This window comes from Rattus norvegicus, chromosome 2 (assembly GCF_021556685.1).
Source record: "Rattus norvegicus strain SHRSP/BbbUtx chromosome 2, alternate assembly SHRSP_T2T, whole genome shotgun sequence".
NCBI lineage: Eukaryota > Metazoa > Chordata > Mammalia > Rodentia > Muridae > Rattus > Rattus norvegicus.
The window spans coordinates 229,825,143-229,842,947 of record NC_141535.1 but is presented as its reverse complement, the minus strand read 5'-3'; the positions used below and the strand labels follow the sequence as shown (position 1 = coordinate 229,842,947).

General features: G+C 39.8%; 1 protein-coding gene across 8 annotated transcripts in view; it reads left to right on the top strand.

Annotated features, from left to right (window-relative positions):
- Positions 1 to 17,805, top strand: part of Rap1gds1 (Rap1 GTPase-GDP dissociation stimulator 1) — a 144,975-nt gene that overhangs the window by 59,466 nt on the left and 67,704 nt on the right. For all 8 annotated transcript variants that reach the window (XM_087625050.1, XM_087625046.1, XM_087625047.1 and 5 more), the window contains 2 exon segments: positions 8,390 to 8,512; positions 13,734 to 13,859. In XM_087625050.1, coding sequence (XP_087481176.1) covers positions 8,390 to 8,512; positions 13,734 to 13,859 — 249 coding nt within the window.

Sequence of the window (17,805 nt, the reverse complement as noted above, 5' to 3'; positions counted from 1 at the left end):
GGGGATTGCATTGAATCTGTAGATTGCTTTTGGTAAAATGGCCATTTTTACTACATTAATCCTGCCAATCCATGAGCATGGGAGATCTTTCCATCTTCTGAGGTCTTCTTCAATTTCCTTCTTCAGTGTCTTGAAGTTCTTATTGTACAGATCTTTTACTTGCTTTGTTAAAGTCACTCCGAGGTACTTTATATTATTTGGGTCTATTATGAAGGGTGTTGTTTCCCTAATTTCTTTCTCGGCTTGTTTCTCTTTTGTATAGAGGAAGGCAACTGATTTATTTCAGTTAATTTTATACCCAGCCACTTTGCTGAAGTTGTTTATCAGCTTTAGTAGTTCTCTGGTGGAACTTTTGGGATCACTTAAATATACTATCATATCATCTGCAAATAGTGATATTTTGACTTCTTCTTTTCCTATCTGTATCCCCTTGACATCCTTTTGTTGTCTGATTGCTCTGGCTAGAACTTCAAGAACTATATTGAATAAGTAGGGAGAGAGTGGGCAGCCTTGTCAAGTCCCTGATTTTAGTGGGATTGCTTCAAGTTTCTCTCCATTTAGTTTACTGTTAGCAACTGGTTTGCTGTATATGGCTTTTACCATGTTCAGGTATGGGCCTTGAATTCCTATTCTTTCCAGGACTTTTATCATGAAGGGGTGTTGAATTTTGTCAAATGCTTTCTCAGCATCTAATGAAATGATCATGTGGTTTTGTTCTTTCAGTTTGTTTATATAATGGATCACGTTGATGGTTTTCCGTATATTAAACCATCCCTGCATGCCTGGGATGAAGCCTACTTGATCATGGTGGATGATTGTTTTGATGTGCTCTTGGATTCGGTTTGCCAGAATTTTGTTGAGTATTTTTGCGTCGATATTCATAAGGGAAATTGGTCTGAAGTTCTCTTTCTTTGTTGTGTCTTTGTGTGGTTTAGGTATAAGAGTAATTGTGGCTTCGTAGAAGGTATTCGGTAGTGATCCATCTGTTTAAATTTGGTGGAATAGTTTGGATAATATTGGTATGAGGTCTTCTATGAAGGTTTGATAGAATTCTGCACTAAACCCATCTGGACCTGGGCTCTTTTTGGTTGGGAGACCTTTAATGACAGCTTCTATTTCCTTAGGAGTTATGGGGTTGTTTAACTGGTTTATCTGTTCCTGATTTAACTTCGGTACCTGGTATCTGTCTAGGAAATTGTCCATTTCCTGAAGATTTTCAAATTTTGTTGAATATAGGTTTTTGTAGTAAGATCTGATGATTTTTTGAATTTCCTCTGAATCTGTTGTTATGTCTCCCTTTTCATTTCTGATTTTGTTAATTTGGACGCACTCTCTGTGTCCTCTCGTTAGTCTGGCTAAGGGCTTATCTATCTTGTTGATTTTCTCAAAGAACCAACTTTTGGTTCTGTTGATTCTTTCTATGGTCCTTTTTGTTTCTACTTGGTTGATTTCAGCTCTGAGTTTGATTATTTCCTGCCTTCTACTCCTCCTGGGTGTATTTGCTTCTTTTTGTTCTAGATCTTTTAGGTGTGCTGTCAAGCTGCTGACATATGCTCTTTCCTGTTTCTTTCTGCAGGCACTCAGCGCTATGAGTTTTCCTCTTAGCACAGCTTTCATTGTGTCCCATAAGTTTGGGTATGTTGTACCTTCATTTTCATTAAATTCTAAAAAGTTTTTAATTTCTTTCTTTATTTCTTCCTTGGCCAGGTTATCATTGAGTAGAGCATTGTTCAATTTCCAAGTATATGTGGACATTCTTCCTTGATTGTTATTGAACACCAGTTTTAGGCCGTGGTGGTCCGATAGCACGCATGTGATTATTTCTATCTTTCTGTACCTGTTGAGGCCCGTTTTTTGACCAATTATATGGTCAATTTTGGAGAAAGTACCATGAGGAGCTGAGAAGAAGGTATATCCTTTTGCTTAAGGATAGAATGTTCTATAAATATCCGTTAGGTCCATTTGGCTCATGACTTCTCTTAGTCTGTCTACATCTCTGTTTAATTTCTGTTTCCATGATCTGTCCATTGATGAGAGTGGGGTGTTGAAATCTCCCACTATTATTGTGTGAGGTCCAATGTGTGTTTTGAGCTTTAGTAAGGTTTCTTTTACATATGTAGGTGCCCTTGTATTTGGGGCATAGGTATTTAGGATTGAGAGTTCATCTTGGTGGATTTTTCCTTTGATGAATATGTAGTGTCCTTCCTTATCTTTTTTGATGACTTTTAGTTGAAAATTGATTTTATTTGATATTAGAATGGCTACTCCAGCTTGCTTCTTCTGACCATTTGCTTGGAAAGTTGTTTTCCAGCCTTTCACTCTGAGGTAGTGTCTGTCTTTGTCTCTGAGGTGTGTTTCCTGTAGGCAGCAGAATGCAGGGTCCTCGTTGCGTATCCAGTTTGTTAATCTATTTCTTTTTATTGGGGAGTTGAGGCCATTGATGTTGAGAGATATTAAGGAATAGTGGTTATTGCTTCCCGTTATATTCATATTTGGATGTGAGGTTATGTTTGTGTGCTTTCATTCTCTTTGTTTTGTTGCCAAGACGATTAGTTTCTTGCTTCTTCTAGGGTATAGCTTGCCTCCTTATGTTGGGCTTTACCATTTATTATCCTTTGTAGTGCTGGATTTGTAGAAAGATATTGTGTAAATTTGGTTTTGTCATAGAATATCTTGGTTTCTCCATCTATGTTAATTGAGAGTTTTGCAGGATACAGTAACCTGGGCTGGCATTTGTGTTCTCTTAGGGTCTGTATGACATCTGTCCAGGATCTTCTGGCCTTCATAGTTTCTGGCGAGACGTCTGGTGTGATTCTGATAGGTCTGCCTTTATATGTTACTTGACCTTTTTCCCTTACTGCTTTTAATATTCTTTCTTTATTTTGTGCATTTGGTGTTTTGACTATTATGTGACGGGAGGTGTTTCTTTTCTGGTCCAATCTATTTGGAGTTCTGTAGGCATCTTGTATGCCTATGGGTATCTCTTTTTTTAGGTTAGGGAAGTTTTCTTCTATGATTTTGTTGAAGATATTTACTGGTCCTTTGAGCTGGGAGTCTTCACTCTCTTCTATACCTATTATCCTTAGGTTTGATCTTCTCATTGAGTCCTGGATTTCCTGTATGTTTTGGACCAGTAGCTTTTTCCGCTTTACATTATCTTTGACAGTTGAGTCAATGATTTCTATGGAATCTTCTGCTCCTGAGATTCTCTCTTCCATCTCTTGAATTCTGTTGGTGAGGCTTGTATCTACAGCTCCTTGTCTCTTCTTTTGGTTTTCTATAGCCAGGGTTGTTTCCATGTGTTCTTTCTTGATTGCTTCTATTTCCATTTTTAATTCCTTCAACTTTTTGATTGTGTTTTCCTGGAATTCTTTCAGGGATTTTTGTGATTCCTCTCTGCAGGCTTCTACTTGTTTATTAATGTTTTCCTGTGTTTCCCTAAGTGTGTTCATGTCTTTCTTGAAGTCCTCCAGCATCATGATCAAATATGATTTTGAAACTAGATCTTGCTTTTCTGGTGTGTTTGGATATTCCATGTTTGTTTTGGTGGGAGAATTGGGCTCCGATGGTGCCATGTAGTCTTGGTTTCTGTTGCTTGGGTTCCTGCGCTTGCCTCTCGCCATCAGATTATCTCTAGTGTTACTTTGTTCTGCTATTTCTGACAGTGGCTAGACTGTCCTATAAGCCTGTGTGTCAGGAGTGCTGTAGACCTGTTTTCCTCTCTTTCAGTCAGTTATGGGGACAGAGTGTTCTGCTTTCGGGCATGTAGTTTTTCCTCTCTACAGGTCTTCAGCTGTTCCTGTGGGCCTGTGTCTTGAGTTCACCAGGCAGCTTTCTTGCAGCAGACAAGTTGGTCTTACCTGTGGTCCCGAGGCTCAAGTTTGCTTGTGGGGTGCTGCCCAAGGGCTCTCTGCGGCGGCAGCAACCAGGAAGTTTTTTCATGTTTTGAGAACTATTGTTTGGTTCAGTCCCTGTGTTGATTTGATTGTTCCAGTTTTAGATTAGTGCTCTGTGGGTTCTTTGAATAGTTTAGATAATTAACTGGATGTCTAATGCGTAGCTAGCAAAGGTTTTCTCTTGTGCCTTAGGCTGTTAATTTCAGCGGATCTTCTTTTCTCTACAAAAGCTTTTTAATTTCATGAGGTCCCAATCACTGGTTGTTGGCATTATTCTCTGCGGGACCAGCGGCCTATTGAGAAAGCGCTTGCCTAGGCCAATATATTGAAATGTTTTCCCTCCTTTTACGCCCACGGCTTTAGGTCTCTCGTTAAAGTTTTTGTTCCAGTTGGAGTTGGGTTTCCTGGAGAATGATACTCATTCTTCTATCTGTGAATACCCAGCTTCCCTAATTCCTAATTGTTGGTTTATTGAGGAAAATTACTTTAACCCACATTCACAGTTCATAGTTCAGAAACAAGGGTCAATGACAAACTTCTGTGGAACTTAATCCCAAGAAATTCTTCAGATTTGGAAGCCACTCTACTTTCCCAGTCTTTCTAGTGTCTTCAGAATCTTTTGGGGAATCAAATTCTGTAGAAATCTGCATATGCTTTGTTCTTGGCCCAGCCGTGTCCGCCCTAATAAGAAACTGGAGCTGCCAGAGCCACATCAAAGCGTCCGTGTGAAACCACAACGACACCTGAGGTTCCGCCAACTGGATACCACAATGGTAAAGTCCCTTAACCTGAGACAAGTAGGCTGTGGCACCTACTTGCCACGCAGGTCACTCAACAGCCCAAGCTCCAGGGCGCCCCAGGCTGCACACCTTAGTGACTAACATGGATGATGTTGGAGGTACCCATGAGCATAGCAGGCCCCCTTCCTCCTGGCTCTCCTCCCTAAGTGAGCCAGCCACCAGTGTCCTGTGTGTCTGTCCCCACCCTTCTACACAACACTGCCGCTGTCCACCACCCACCCCATTCCTGGCCCGGCTTGCCTCTGTCCCCTCCTAAATCATACCATGGCCGAGGAACAGGCGCTCGCCCCTTACCCAGCATTCTTGCTTGCCTCTGGAGGGGATAGAAACGCTTATCTCTGCTTTAACTTTCCTGGAAATGACAGTGATGTCGGTGGTCAGGGATTTGCCTTCTAAAAACGTTTTCTTCGTGTCTCTTTATTTTTTTTTTTTTTATTTCCCCTGGAGACTGGAGTAAATAGCATCTCGTCATTGGCTTATAATGATAGCGTGGAATACTCCTTCCTTCAATGTGTTTCTTCAATTACTCATTTTTAGATCCCTTGCTAAGACCTTACCGACTTGGGATGCAGAGTATAATCTCGTTAGGTTCACTATGAGTATTGTTAAGTTCACTATGAGCTCTCCATCTGGAGAGCTCTGCAGATGGCAGCTTCCTGTAGCTTTGCTTACTTCCTGTTTCCCCCAGGTTTCACTCTCATATCCAAAATCTTTAAGACTAGAGTGAGGAAACCCACTTTTCCTGTCTTTCTTCAGTAATTACTTTCACCTTGGAGAAAACCTGATCCCCTACTATTAATGAAGTTCCTTGTGTTGTCTACTTCTGCATACCCGCCTTCCATTAGTCAACTGGACAGCTTCCAATGTTAGCAGTTACCTTATGACCTAGTTAGCCATGATTTTAAAGAGACAAAGCTAGCACGTTCCCCTGCTTTTTCTGGGGATGATTTTCAAGTGTGGCTTAAGTTGCCCATAGAATGGAAATCATAATAAGCCTATCAGGATCATCTGCTGTAATTTTAAAGGATGAGTCTCACGGATTAATCACTCAGGAGACCCTGTTTCTAGTGGTATTGTTGCATAAGTGGGGTTTTGTTCTATTCTCTATGCTGTTTCCAATTGTATGTATGTTCTGTGTAGTGCTTGGTTAAATAAGGAGGTTTGTATACGAGTCCATGATGTACTTGGAGCACTGTTCTCTTTCTTATGATTATGCACACACCTTTCTTTCTGCCCTTTTATTTAAGACCCATTGGGAAAGGTTTTCATGAAGGGAATGTCATCTAAACTATTTCTTAATGCCCTCTCAAAACCATTTTCAAGGGTGCTCACAGAGACTGAGAACATATGGGTAGTGTACATTTTGAGGAGGAAGAGATATCGAGGTTCACTTAAACTTTGTTTAGTTGGGTGTGGTGGCACGTGGCTTATATTCCAGCTCTTTGGAGGAAGAGGCAAGTAGATCTCTCTAAGTTCAAAGCCAGCCTGGTCTACACAATGAGTTTCAGGACAGCCAGAACTATTTAGAGAGACCCTGTCTGAAGAAACAACTATTACTAGACACTGGCATTTTTGTGACATAGCCTATTTTGTTTGTTATATTTTTATGGCAAAAGAAAATTATCACTAGAGTACTTAAATTTTAAACCTTTATAAAAAAAAAATCCATGTTTGTGGGTGTGGGAGGTTGTCACAGTGAAAGGCTCACAGTGTTTTGTTGTACGTGTTACTCCTGCTCCTGATGTTCAGATGTGACACTCGATAATCTTTAACTTACATTTAAAATGAACCGTGCTAGGATCATGTGCAGTTAATGCTCACCTTCATGGGCATGTGCCTAAGCCTCACATCCAGTCTGGATGCTGTGGGAAACCCGGTTCCTGCTGTCAACCCATCGTGAACAGATGGTGGGTTAGACCCCTGGGGCAGTATGGACCTCTTGTTTACAACTGTAGATCTTGTGGGGCAGTGGCCGGAAAACAAAGCATTGTATCCTGGTGAAATGACTCCGCCCCATGCTAGCTTCTTGGAAGGGTGTGTGTGTGTGTGTGTGTGTGTGTGTGTGTGTGTGTGTGTGTGTGTACGTACATGTTTTAGGTGTCAAATTTCTTGGTGGTACCTTAAAATTTTTGCCAAAGATGCATAATGAAAATATACACTGGAAGAGTTATGATCCTTTTAACTCATATTCCTGGGTAATTAAAGAACACATAAAACAGCAGTTTCTAATTTTTTTTGACCTATGATTAAAAATATATTTTATGGGAACTCGAAGTGTAGCTCAGTAATATGAAAAGTTATGGGCTTGGTTTCTGGTATAGCAAAAGCAAAACCGTGTGTGTGTGTGTGTGTGTGTGTGTGTGTGTGTGTGTGTGTGTGTGTGTGTCATAATTTAACCCAAAGCATAAAAAAATAAATTTTACCTTTATGTGTACATTTTGTTATTGTAAGTGATACTTCTTATTTCTCTCTCAACAACTTACTCACAGATTGGAAACTACAGTTTGAAAAACATTATTTAGGGTCTGGCAACGTGGCTAGTGGGTAAAGGTTCTTGCCACCAAGCCTGATAACCCAGGCTTGATCTCTGGAACTCATGGGGGAAAGAGAACTGACTTCCTTAAATTCCCCTCTGACCTCCACAAACATCCTGTACTAATGAAAGAGCATGCACACACAGAAAAAAGTAAATATAAAAGTGTCTTGAAGACAGAACAACTCGTAACATTCAGCATTAACTGTAAAGAAATACACGCTTGCGTCTGATCTCGAATTACTTCAATGAGAATGATTTCCCTACTTCATTATTCATGCCACCTGTCTCTTACGAAATTCGCAGTATTCTCTGTTCCTTGTGTGTTCAAAGATCCACGACATGTCAGTGTGTTATGCAATCAAGTTTTAATTGAAGATTTTAATGAGCCCTTTAATTTTCTCATTAAACACACTTCTCCTATAATCAAGTAGCAATGTTTCGCTTTTCCTTTTTTATCTCCGTCTAGATACCCTGTTGCCTTTGATGCAACAGGTTACTCTTTCAATAGTAGGTACCCGAAGAAGCTCCAGTTTATTAAGACTCTTTAAGGGAAGCAGCTGGGAACTCTCGAATTTCTGTTTTGCCAAGCAGAGTTTCAGATATAATGGAGTTCATTTCCTGTTTATTTATGTTAATAGTGATCTAACGAGTCATATCCAGACGTGGTCATCATATGGAAGCATGTAATCTTAGCCATCATTCATTATGTAAAGATTTTATGAGGATTTATTCATTATACTTGCTATTTGCAAGTCACTATACCATTATAAGAAACCATAAAAAAAAAACACACATAAAATTATAGTGTTATAGCTCTAAGAATTCAGAAAGGATATAAGAAAAACTTCCTGCCCCGAATCGACACCACTGAAGCTAACAATAAAAGTAAGTAGTTGTCTCATGGCCGACGGCTTGAGAAAACTCTCTCTGCAGTGTGACCAGAGATAAACGAAATAGTTCTATTGTGTATGTACCGTGAAGATTAAATCTGGAGGCAAAGGCAGCGCATACAGGCGAAGGTAGTTTGTATGAAAGCTCCAGTGTACGTGAGTGAGCGTTAATTGTGGGTGGGGAAAGTTCTTGACTCATTCATTGTCGTTTAAATAGTTCACATTTGCCTACAGAATTTCACGGAAGCCGTTTTTTCTTTCTTTCAGATGCAGAAACAAGTGAAAAAATACAAGGAAGTGGAATTCTTCAGTTGTTTGCAAACCTGTTGACGCCACAGGCCTCCTGCACAGCCAAAGTAGCCAACATCATAGCCGAAGTAGCCAAAAATGGTGAGGTTTTCATCAAGAGTTTTCTGCTCGGAACATCTTCAGTTTTACACCTTACTTGTCAGTATGTTTCGTTAATTTATGTTTTGATTTCCCAGATTAGACATTTTCCTACTTTTTTCTTTGACTCTGTTACTATTTTAGATGACTCCAGTTCAGCTGTTTTCTTCATATAGTCCCTCTTATTCAGAGTATAGTCAGGGGAAACTGCTATTCACCTCTGCTGTTCTTTGCCGTTTTTAGTTTAGGTCTAAGATTATTATTTATTTTTATTCTTTTTAGCTCATCATCCGTCCCTCCTCTCGTCACAGGGGAGCCTGTGTTTCTGCGTGTGTTGGTTCGTGTTGTGTTGTGATGCGTGTAGAGGCTCTTGCCTGTTTCCCCTACTTCACCGTCCCTGATAGCAGCAGTGTTGTTGGTGTGTGTTCCCTTTTCACACTTGCTCTCATAGAAAACAACTGTGCCTTAACTCCCTTACTGAAATTTAATCTCAACACTTTGGAAAAGCAGTGCTACCATAAATTATATAATACGAAATTCATCCCACTGTATTACTTATATCCACTGACCGATTCCTTGGAAGAATTAAGCAAATCATTTTTCACATGACTTTTATTTGACCAGTGTCTTAGTTAGGGTTTCACTGCTGTGGACAGACACCATGACCAAGGCAACTCTTATAAGGACAACATTCAATTGGGGCTGGCTTACAGGTTCAGAGATCCAGTCCATTATCATCAAGGCAGGAACATGGCAGCATCCAGGCAGGCCTGGTGCAGGAGGAATTGAGAGGTCTACATCTTCATCTGCAGGCCTCTGAGAGAAGACTGGTTTCCAGGCAGCTAGGGTGAGGGTCTTAAGCCCACAGCGACACACCCACACCGACAAGGCCACACCTCCAAATAGTACCGCTCCCTGGGCCAAGCTTATATAAACCAGCACAATCAGTTTTAGGAAACACTGAATAAGTAAAGCAACCTTTAAGCATAAGGAGGAAACAGGAATTATAACAACACTTAGTATGTCTTACTTCCACAGAATTTTGTATTATGCCTTTTGTTCTAATATGTTTCATAGATCAGTAGTTCTCACAGAGCAATTTAAACATTTCTGATTTCATTCGAGTAATTACCATGCTAATTGGTTTTGCAAAGAATTGTTTGGGCTGCTAAGACAATGTACATTTATGTAAATCACTGAAAGTGAAATTGGCATAAACACTTTCCTTATTTAAAGCTCATCAAATCCCTTTCAAGTGTCAGCGAGCTTCTATATTGGTAAATCCTATCAGATTTGATTGTTCACTGAAAACTGGCTCTATGACTTACCTGTCGTTATCTAAGACAGTGACCTGGTTCAAAATAGGCTTCCCAATCCCTCGTCTTAAACTAACCTCTTTACTACAAAGCAGCTTGGCCTTTGAGTTGAGTTTTTGTTTAACCTCCTCAGAGTCACAGTATAGATTTCAGAGAATCAGAAGGCAAGATTTATTTTTACCGGAAGTCCTCTTGTTTATTATAGCATACATTCAGTTACTCAGGACAGTTCTGCTAGCCGAGGTTTTGTCTAGAGGTGCTTTGGAGGGCACAGAATGCTTAGTATACACATGCTGCACCAGTAAGAAGCAGAGGTCAGGGTCCCAGAACCTACGTGAAAACTGGGCTCATATGTTGGTTGCCTGCAGTCCCAGCATCCCAGAGGCAGAGAGGGGATTACCAAAGCACGCTGGCTAGCCAGACTAGCCACAATCAGTGAAGTCCAGGTTCTACAAGAGACCACACGTCAGGAAATAAACAGCTTAGGCCTCTGTTCAGACGCACATACACTCTTGTCCCATGCACGTATGAATGTGTACACACTTGCAATAAGTAATAAAAACCAGTATTGCTTGGTGTCCATAATACCATAATGAGTAATTCTCAAGATTCGCCATTACGATGTACTTATTACATTGTGTTCTGTGTTATACACATTGTTGTAAATTCTTGTTGAGGTTCGTCTTAACAAATCTTCTAAGTGATTTCTGGTAAGTGCGAGGTTAAGAATCAAATCTTGGTCCAGAACAAAATCAGCAGCATGAGTCATTGTGCTTTTACTTCCTGTGTCAAAGGTTCTACCAGAAAGTCCAGAGCATTAATCATCAGAGGGGTTTAGAGAAGGCCCCACCAGAAACGTGGGGATTTCTCATTCAGTGTTGTGATTTAATGTGTTTTAACTCTCTTTCGTTCCCTATCAGGTAGCTGTTTATTTTAATGTGAAATACGTTTTTCTAGCAGCATCTTGAAACAGAGGGGAAAATGTACCATGTTGTTTAGTAAAGTTTACCTTGACACATAAAGTGTTAGAACCTTAACCCATGACTGCAACAACAGCCATCAGTATTGTCTTTACCGATGGAAACAATAAAGAAGGCATTTACCAAAAGCAGAAGCTCTCCACTCACCATCAAGCCATTCATTCTTATTTATGCCTTATATCAAAAGAAAACTGTATCAAGCTAGGAGTTGATAGAGGAGGGTTGATGTAGAGCCATTTAGAACTCCGTGCATTAAGGCACACTCTAGCACTCCGTGTACTTGGCTTGCACCCTAGGATTAGTGCTTGGTTCTTTCAAGTATTTGAAAGTGAAGAAGGTACACATCAATCTTGTTTGCAAGTATTGGATAAGTGTATATGTAAACTTAGGAATCCGTGTGTCTACAAAGAAAAATGTCTTTTGTTTTTCATCCCAGCCTGTACTTTATAGTAACACTGAATAAATAGGTAGTTGAAGTAAGTCTGACAAAGAAGAAATAAAAAAAAATAAATAAGAAATTAGGAGTTGTTTTACCAAATCAAAGATTCAAAAAGGTGTGGGAATCCACTTTGTTTTTAAATTTTATTAACATTGAACTACAACAATGCCTCTGAATCGGTCTACACATAATACAATAAATTAATTGATTAATTAATTATGTTTGTAGACATGCATACACATGTACACATGTACACATGTGTACTGGTTTCTGCTCAGTCGCACTGTCCTTTTTCTATTTTTTTCCCTACTGTGAGGTCCTCCTAGTCTCCATACTTTGGAGTTCAAGTTGACAAGAGAGTCTGACCTCTATTTCACCACCATTGCTTTGCTTAGCAGATTTTCAGCGTAGGCTCTTTAAGTGCTGTACAGGCTGGGTGTGTTTTAGAATCCAGCCCGGCACGGCCTGGTACAGGTTCCTGTGGTGTTGACCTAGCTGTGTGTGTGCTAGGAACACCTTTGAACCTTTGTAGATGCCCATCAGAGCCATTCTGAAGCTTCTCCAGTGTAACATACCCAGTATTGTATGCATTCTTGGTAAGTTCTGGGGTTTGCACATGTGTGAGAGAGCATGAATGCACACACACACACACACACACACACACACACACACACACGAGAGGGGGGGGAAGTAAGGAGGGACGGACAGTCGCTTGTTTTAGATTAGCTAGGGAGTGTGTACTCATCCCCATTCAGAAAGGAGTTCTAGCTTACTTTCTCCAAAAAAGCAAGTTGCCTATATAGTAACTGAATACTGGCATCGTTACCAGCTCTGTCCTTGCTCCATGCTTCCTCATAAAGATGATCAGAATATTCTATACTTTTTCTGTAGTTTGCTTTCTATCATTTTACAAATACCTATATCGATTATAGAGTTCAAGTTTTGAGAAATTGGTATCAGATAATCAGAATATGAGAGCAAAGAAAAAAGTCATAATTCTTTGATGTTTGCATTCTTTGAAGGCAGTTAACAAAATCATGATGTAAGAACAAGGTACCGTTTTTGAAATAAAAACCCAAATGATACCATTTCTAGATTTCTTATTTAAAGAGTAATCAGTAAAATTACCTTAAGTATTGTAATCCAACTGAAGAAAGAAATTAATCTGTTATTTAATTTAACAGTTGAAGTGTATAGATATCTCAGAAATAAGTGTTAATGTCACAGGAAGCCCATCAGCAGATTGATGGTGTTGTCTCCTCTGTTCATGAGCACATATGACGTAATTCCCTTTCCACACCGTATCATAGGGCATTCTGCGTTATTAAAACTGCCCGTGATAAACTTAGAGGTTTAGTAGAAAGTACTTTTAACCATGGGGGTTTAAACTGTAGTAAGGTTCCAGTAATATAAAGAATGATAAGATACTGTAGGGATGAAATTCTTAAGGCTAGCGGCTGGCTACCTCCGTCACTCACAGCTGTCTATAGAGAAACTTCGTTCAGGAGTTACTGCTCAGCTGATAGCAGATATGTTGCACGTTGAGAATTTTTAGATGAAGGAAAAAGAGAAAGATTGCTTTTGAGGATATACATGGGCTACACGGAACAAAAACAGACTGAGGCCTGCACCCTCTTCAAAGTGGGCGTGAAAAGTTAGTGGTTTTTAGTAAGATAAATTCTACCCTGAGCTGTTTCTTCAGTAGAACATGCTGATGACAAGTGTGAAGGCTAATTCTAATTCTAACACTGGCTTTGGGAGAGGTCTAAACAACTGCCCTTTCTTATTTGGGATTTTTGGGGTGAGGAACTAAAAGGACGGAGTTTCTTTCTAATCCTTTCTATGATAGCATCACCAAGAGTCAGAAGCAGGGAATAGTAAACTCAAAGACCGGGGAAAGCAAATATGAATGACAAGAAGCATAATATTTGGTGGCTAGACCACCTGTAAACTCGTGGACCTAGCAAGAGCAGACTTGAGTGACCCATAAACTGGATGTCAGTAAGGGTGAGGAATTCAAGATTCATCTAGGCCTTAACAATCAAAAAACTACTATTAAAAGGATTCATTGGAACCTTTAATTTTTCTTCTTAACTTTGAGCTTTTCGAGACCATGTAGTGATAAATTGGAGCCCTTGGTGCCTTAGTTTATAGCTTATCCTTTAATTATCACACCCTGAAGTAACACACTGCCACCGTCACTCACTCTAAAGAGTGCCAGTCGTACTCTGTAGACAGTGCTAGCTTCGTCAGAATGAAACTTAAAACACTATTGGTTTATGACGGCGTTTACAGACAGCAGATAATGAGATCCTACTAGTTTATGTGTGCCTATTGATTCCATCAGGTATTTAACAGGGTTGTAGGCAAGAAGCCTGAACAGAAATGTGCTTTCAAATAGTAAGCCTTTTAAACTTTTAAAATATGTGTTTATTAGGAGAGATGAACGTATATTTCGAGTTCTAATTAAACACCTCTCTTCTTTTCAGAATTTATGCGAATCCCATGTGTAGATGCCGGATTGATTTCACCACTGGTACAGCTGTTAAATAGCAAAGACCAGGAAGTGCTGCTTCAAACTGGCAGGGCATTAGGAAACATATGCTATGATAGCCGTAAGTATCAAGATCTTGGTAATACTCTTACCGCTCTTTAAGACTTAGGATTTTGGAATTAGTTTCACTCTGGTGTCAAGGACTGACTTTCCCAGAGAGGCCAGTTAGCTGTAGCTTTGCTTACTCAGCAGAACTGATGGAGACTCGGGCTATCCTGTTCTCAACTCAGTAGCTACAGGGAGTGAATCCCCATTCTTTACAAGAGATACTCGCTAAGCAAATTGCTAAACCTCTCGAGACCTTTAAGTTTAACAAAACTCCATCCGCAGATCGTTTAAATTAAGTCTTAACCGAAGTGCTATCTAAACGAACATGCTTATGGAGAGTTTCTAGTTTCTGAGTCTGTCCAAGCGAAGTTTTTTAACCAATCGCCATTCAGTAAAACCATTCCTGAACTCCATCATCTCCTCAAAAGCTAGATCGGCCCACTGCATTCACATTGGCTCCATTACATCATTGCCATCCTTACCACACCCCTGGGAGCGAACGCCGTGCTGCACAGGACAAGCAAGAACCTGCGGGGGATTAAGTGCAAACAAACCCGCAGTTGCTACTTCTCTTCTCACAGACACTAAAACTGCCGAGTGAGCGTAACGCTTGACCTGATGACACACACTGCTAATCCCAGCACTCCAGAGGCAGAGGCAGGAGGATCACGAGTGCAAGGCCAGGCTGGGCTGTATAAAAAGAGCTCAGCCAACAAACAGCAGACTTTGAGTGTTTTCAGATTCATTAGACATACCTTCTTTCCTCTAGATTTTTATTTTTGAGCCAGAAACCACACACTGAACCATTCAAGTTTAAACCACCTACAAAACCAGTATTTGTACAACCAGGATAATTTTTACGTCCTCCTCCATACCTTGAGTGAGTTGTATTTTTCTGTGAATACTAAATATTTGGGTTTGGGGCCTAACATGGTGTTTTAAAATGTGATTTGTACCTGTGAACCATGCACATATTTATAGTGAAAACAAAAACAGCAGAAGAAACTGTAGTTATTGGCTGTAATTGGTGTGTAGGTAAAGGTAGGCTCCTTTTCCTCACTCTCCTCTCTTTCCTGTGTGTAGCGATGTCCAGGGCATCTTAATGTAAAGTGTGGCCTCTGTTTTCCTGTCCCTGGTGATGCTTGTAAAGTTACACATGCTCTGCTCTGCGTCTTAAGGCATTAGCTTTATTTACAGAATGAGAGCTCTTCATGTTTATAATTTTGCATTGCGTGACTGTATGCATGTGTGTGTGTGTGTGTGTGTGTGTGTGTGTGTGTGTGTGTGTGTGTGAGTGGTTTTTATTAAGCATCATAGATCGTGATCTCAGCTCAAATGATTCATTCCTATAAAAACGAATTATTTTTATTAGCACATACACCTAACCCCTGCACAGTAGCAGTTACAGAATGGTTGCATGCACTTTCAAAGTGTTATAAATTATGGTTTCGTTCTTGCCCTCGTGTTTACTGGAGAATTTAAAGCTGTCAAAGTCTTTACATATTAGTCAGCTTTAGTTCTCTTGAAATTTTTTTCCTCCTAACGTGGGAATCATTTCCTCTTATGAGACTCTTGTCCTGGAGTCTCGCTTGGTAATGGCAGAATAGAAGAGAGAGCACTGCACTCTCCTCTGGTCCTGTGTGGTTTTCATGGGCAAACACAGTTTATTCCCTGTGTATTTTAAAGAACCTTGAATTCTGGGTGGCAAATGTCAAGATGATACGGATATAATTTGATGAAACTGAAGGTCACTGTGACAGTATGTACAGTGTTTGCCCCCTTTGCCTTATGAGATATGCAATATAAAGTTTTATTGGTACAGTCGGGGCTGTAACATTAATATATTTTATTTATGTAGAAACATTTATAGCTACTTCATCCTTCAGTGGAAATTACAGTTAAACTGACAAGTAAACGGTGACTTAAGCCAGATTTTCACTTCTTAGCCTCAGTTAAAGAAAATGGAGCTAAGGGCATTAAAACTGCTAAGCCTGAGTGATTTATTGCTGTAAATATGTGACAACAGATTCATTCGCAGTGTTGTCACGTGTATAACTTAAGACTGCTTTCTTTTTCTTTCATTTTAAATTATATTTTTGTCAACTTCTTAGCATTCTCTCCAAAATTATTCTAGAAAAACTGAAGTTTATACTTCAACACCAAGATACAAAAGTATGGGTTTAGTACTGTCTAGTTACTTGCAAATTTATTTGAAGTACATTTATCGTTTGGAAACTTGACTCTTGCTCTTTGCTCTCTTCTCTTCCCTGCTTCTCCCCTTTGTCCCTTCTCTCCCCATTCCCCTCCTCACTTCCCTCCACTTGCCCATGGCCAGCCTCCTTTCCTCTCCTCTTCTACTCTTCTTCTCTCATTAAACCTCTCCACATGGAAAAAAAAGAAAGAAAGAAAGAAACCTGAAAGTTAAACCTACCTGAAAAGAGCATGATGACTTCTATTTTAAATAATGAACCATTTCCCCTTTATCAAGAAAATGGTGGTTTTGAGGGGTTTGGGGTGGGGGTGAGGGACAGGAAACATTACAAATTAGTAAATTTAAGAGACTTGCTTCTTCAAAATGCAACATATTTTAAAGTTCATATTTATCGCAACAAAATTTAACCTGTCCGTAATTGAGATGAGTAGTTAGTTTGTTCCAAATGCCCAATTTTTAAAGGTGTGGTTTTTATTCAGGGAGGTGGCAGGCGTGCAGTAGGCGTCCCGATAGATAGTAAGCTTAGCATTTGCAGAAGAGGCACTGTAAGCAGCTGACGACAGGAGGGGAAAAATGAGAAATCTGTGTCTGTATGATCGATGTTTGCTAACATAACCTTAGCAATCTATTTGAAAGAAATAACCATAAAATGCTTGGAACTCTAGCAGAGAAGTAGGTCAGGCTTCAGTTTTAGTAACAGCCTTGTCAGTTCCCATTATGGGCGTTCTTCCTAACGGAAGGAAATTTTCTTATATAATCCCCACAGTGTGAAACAGAGCAGCACACCAACGAACGGGGTGTAGTCCAGCTTTACTGCTGGCCAACCTTGGCTGCATCTCTGTCTCCTGTGCGGAGATGAAAGAATTACTGGCTGGCAACAGTTTCCACTTCAAATTGTTTAGTGTGCTTTCTTCCTTATCACCTCTGAGGCATTTCACCACGGATTCCTCTTTCACAGCATTCAAATAGACTTTTGATGCAAGCAAGGTTTAAAAACTTGTGTGCCAGAGTAACTGTTAGCTTTGCCAGAGTAACTGTTCTCGAGAAGTTTGACATCTGGCAAAGAAGTCATATACAGAAACATTGTATTTAAATTTGGGAGTAGAACCTGCCAGGAATGTTGCTTTAAACGGAGAAGCATTCAGAAATGCTTATTCTACATGCACAGAACTTCACGGTTGCCTTACGTGGAATGTTTGTAGCATTCCCTATTTTCATTGACTCCTAAAATTAGAGCGATGCACGTTTTAAATTGCTGATTTGTTTAGTGTCCCTAAAGCTCTAAAGGTCCATGGGACGTCTCATCTACATCTAACGTTCCCAGGGATACAGTGGTTACTGGAGGTTTGAGTTTCTGTTGTTGATATTAACGCTTAAGTTTAGGAAATAGCATTTGATATACACATGCCTCTAATCCCAGCACTCAGGAGGCAGAGGCAGGCAGATCTCTGGAGTTCAAGGTCAGCAGTGAACTCTAGAGTTCACTACAAAGTGAGTTCCAGGGCAGCTAAGAGAAATCTTGTCTCAAAAACAAAACAAATAAAAACAGCAACAACAAAAAGGTATGAGTAGGGACTAGCAGAAAATGACTGTATAAATTTCATTACCTATTTTATGCAAAGAGCAAGATTAATGCAATTGAAATTTAGAATTGAATATGCTGCTTACAATAAGACAATGCTTGCTGTTAACATAATTCAATTATTAGAACGATATACATATTTTAAGACTCTTATATGATGTAGTG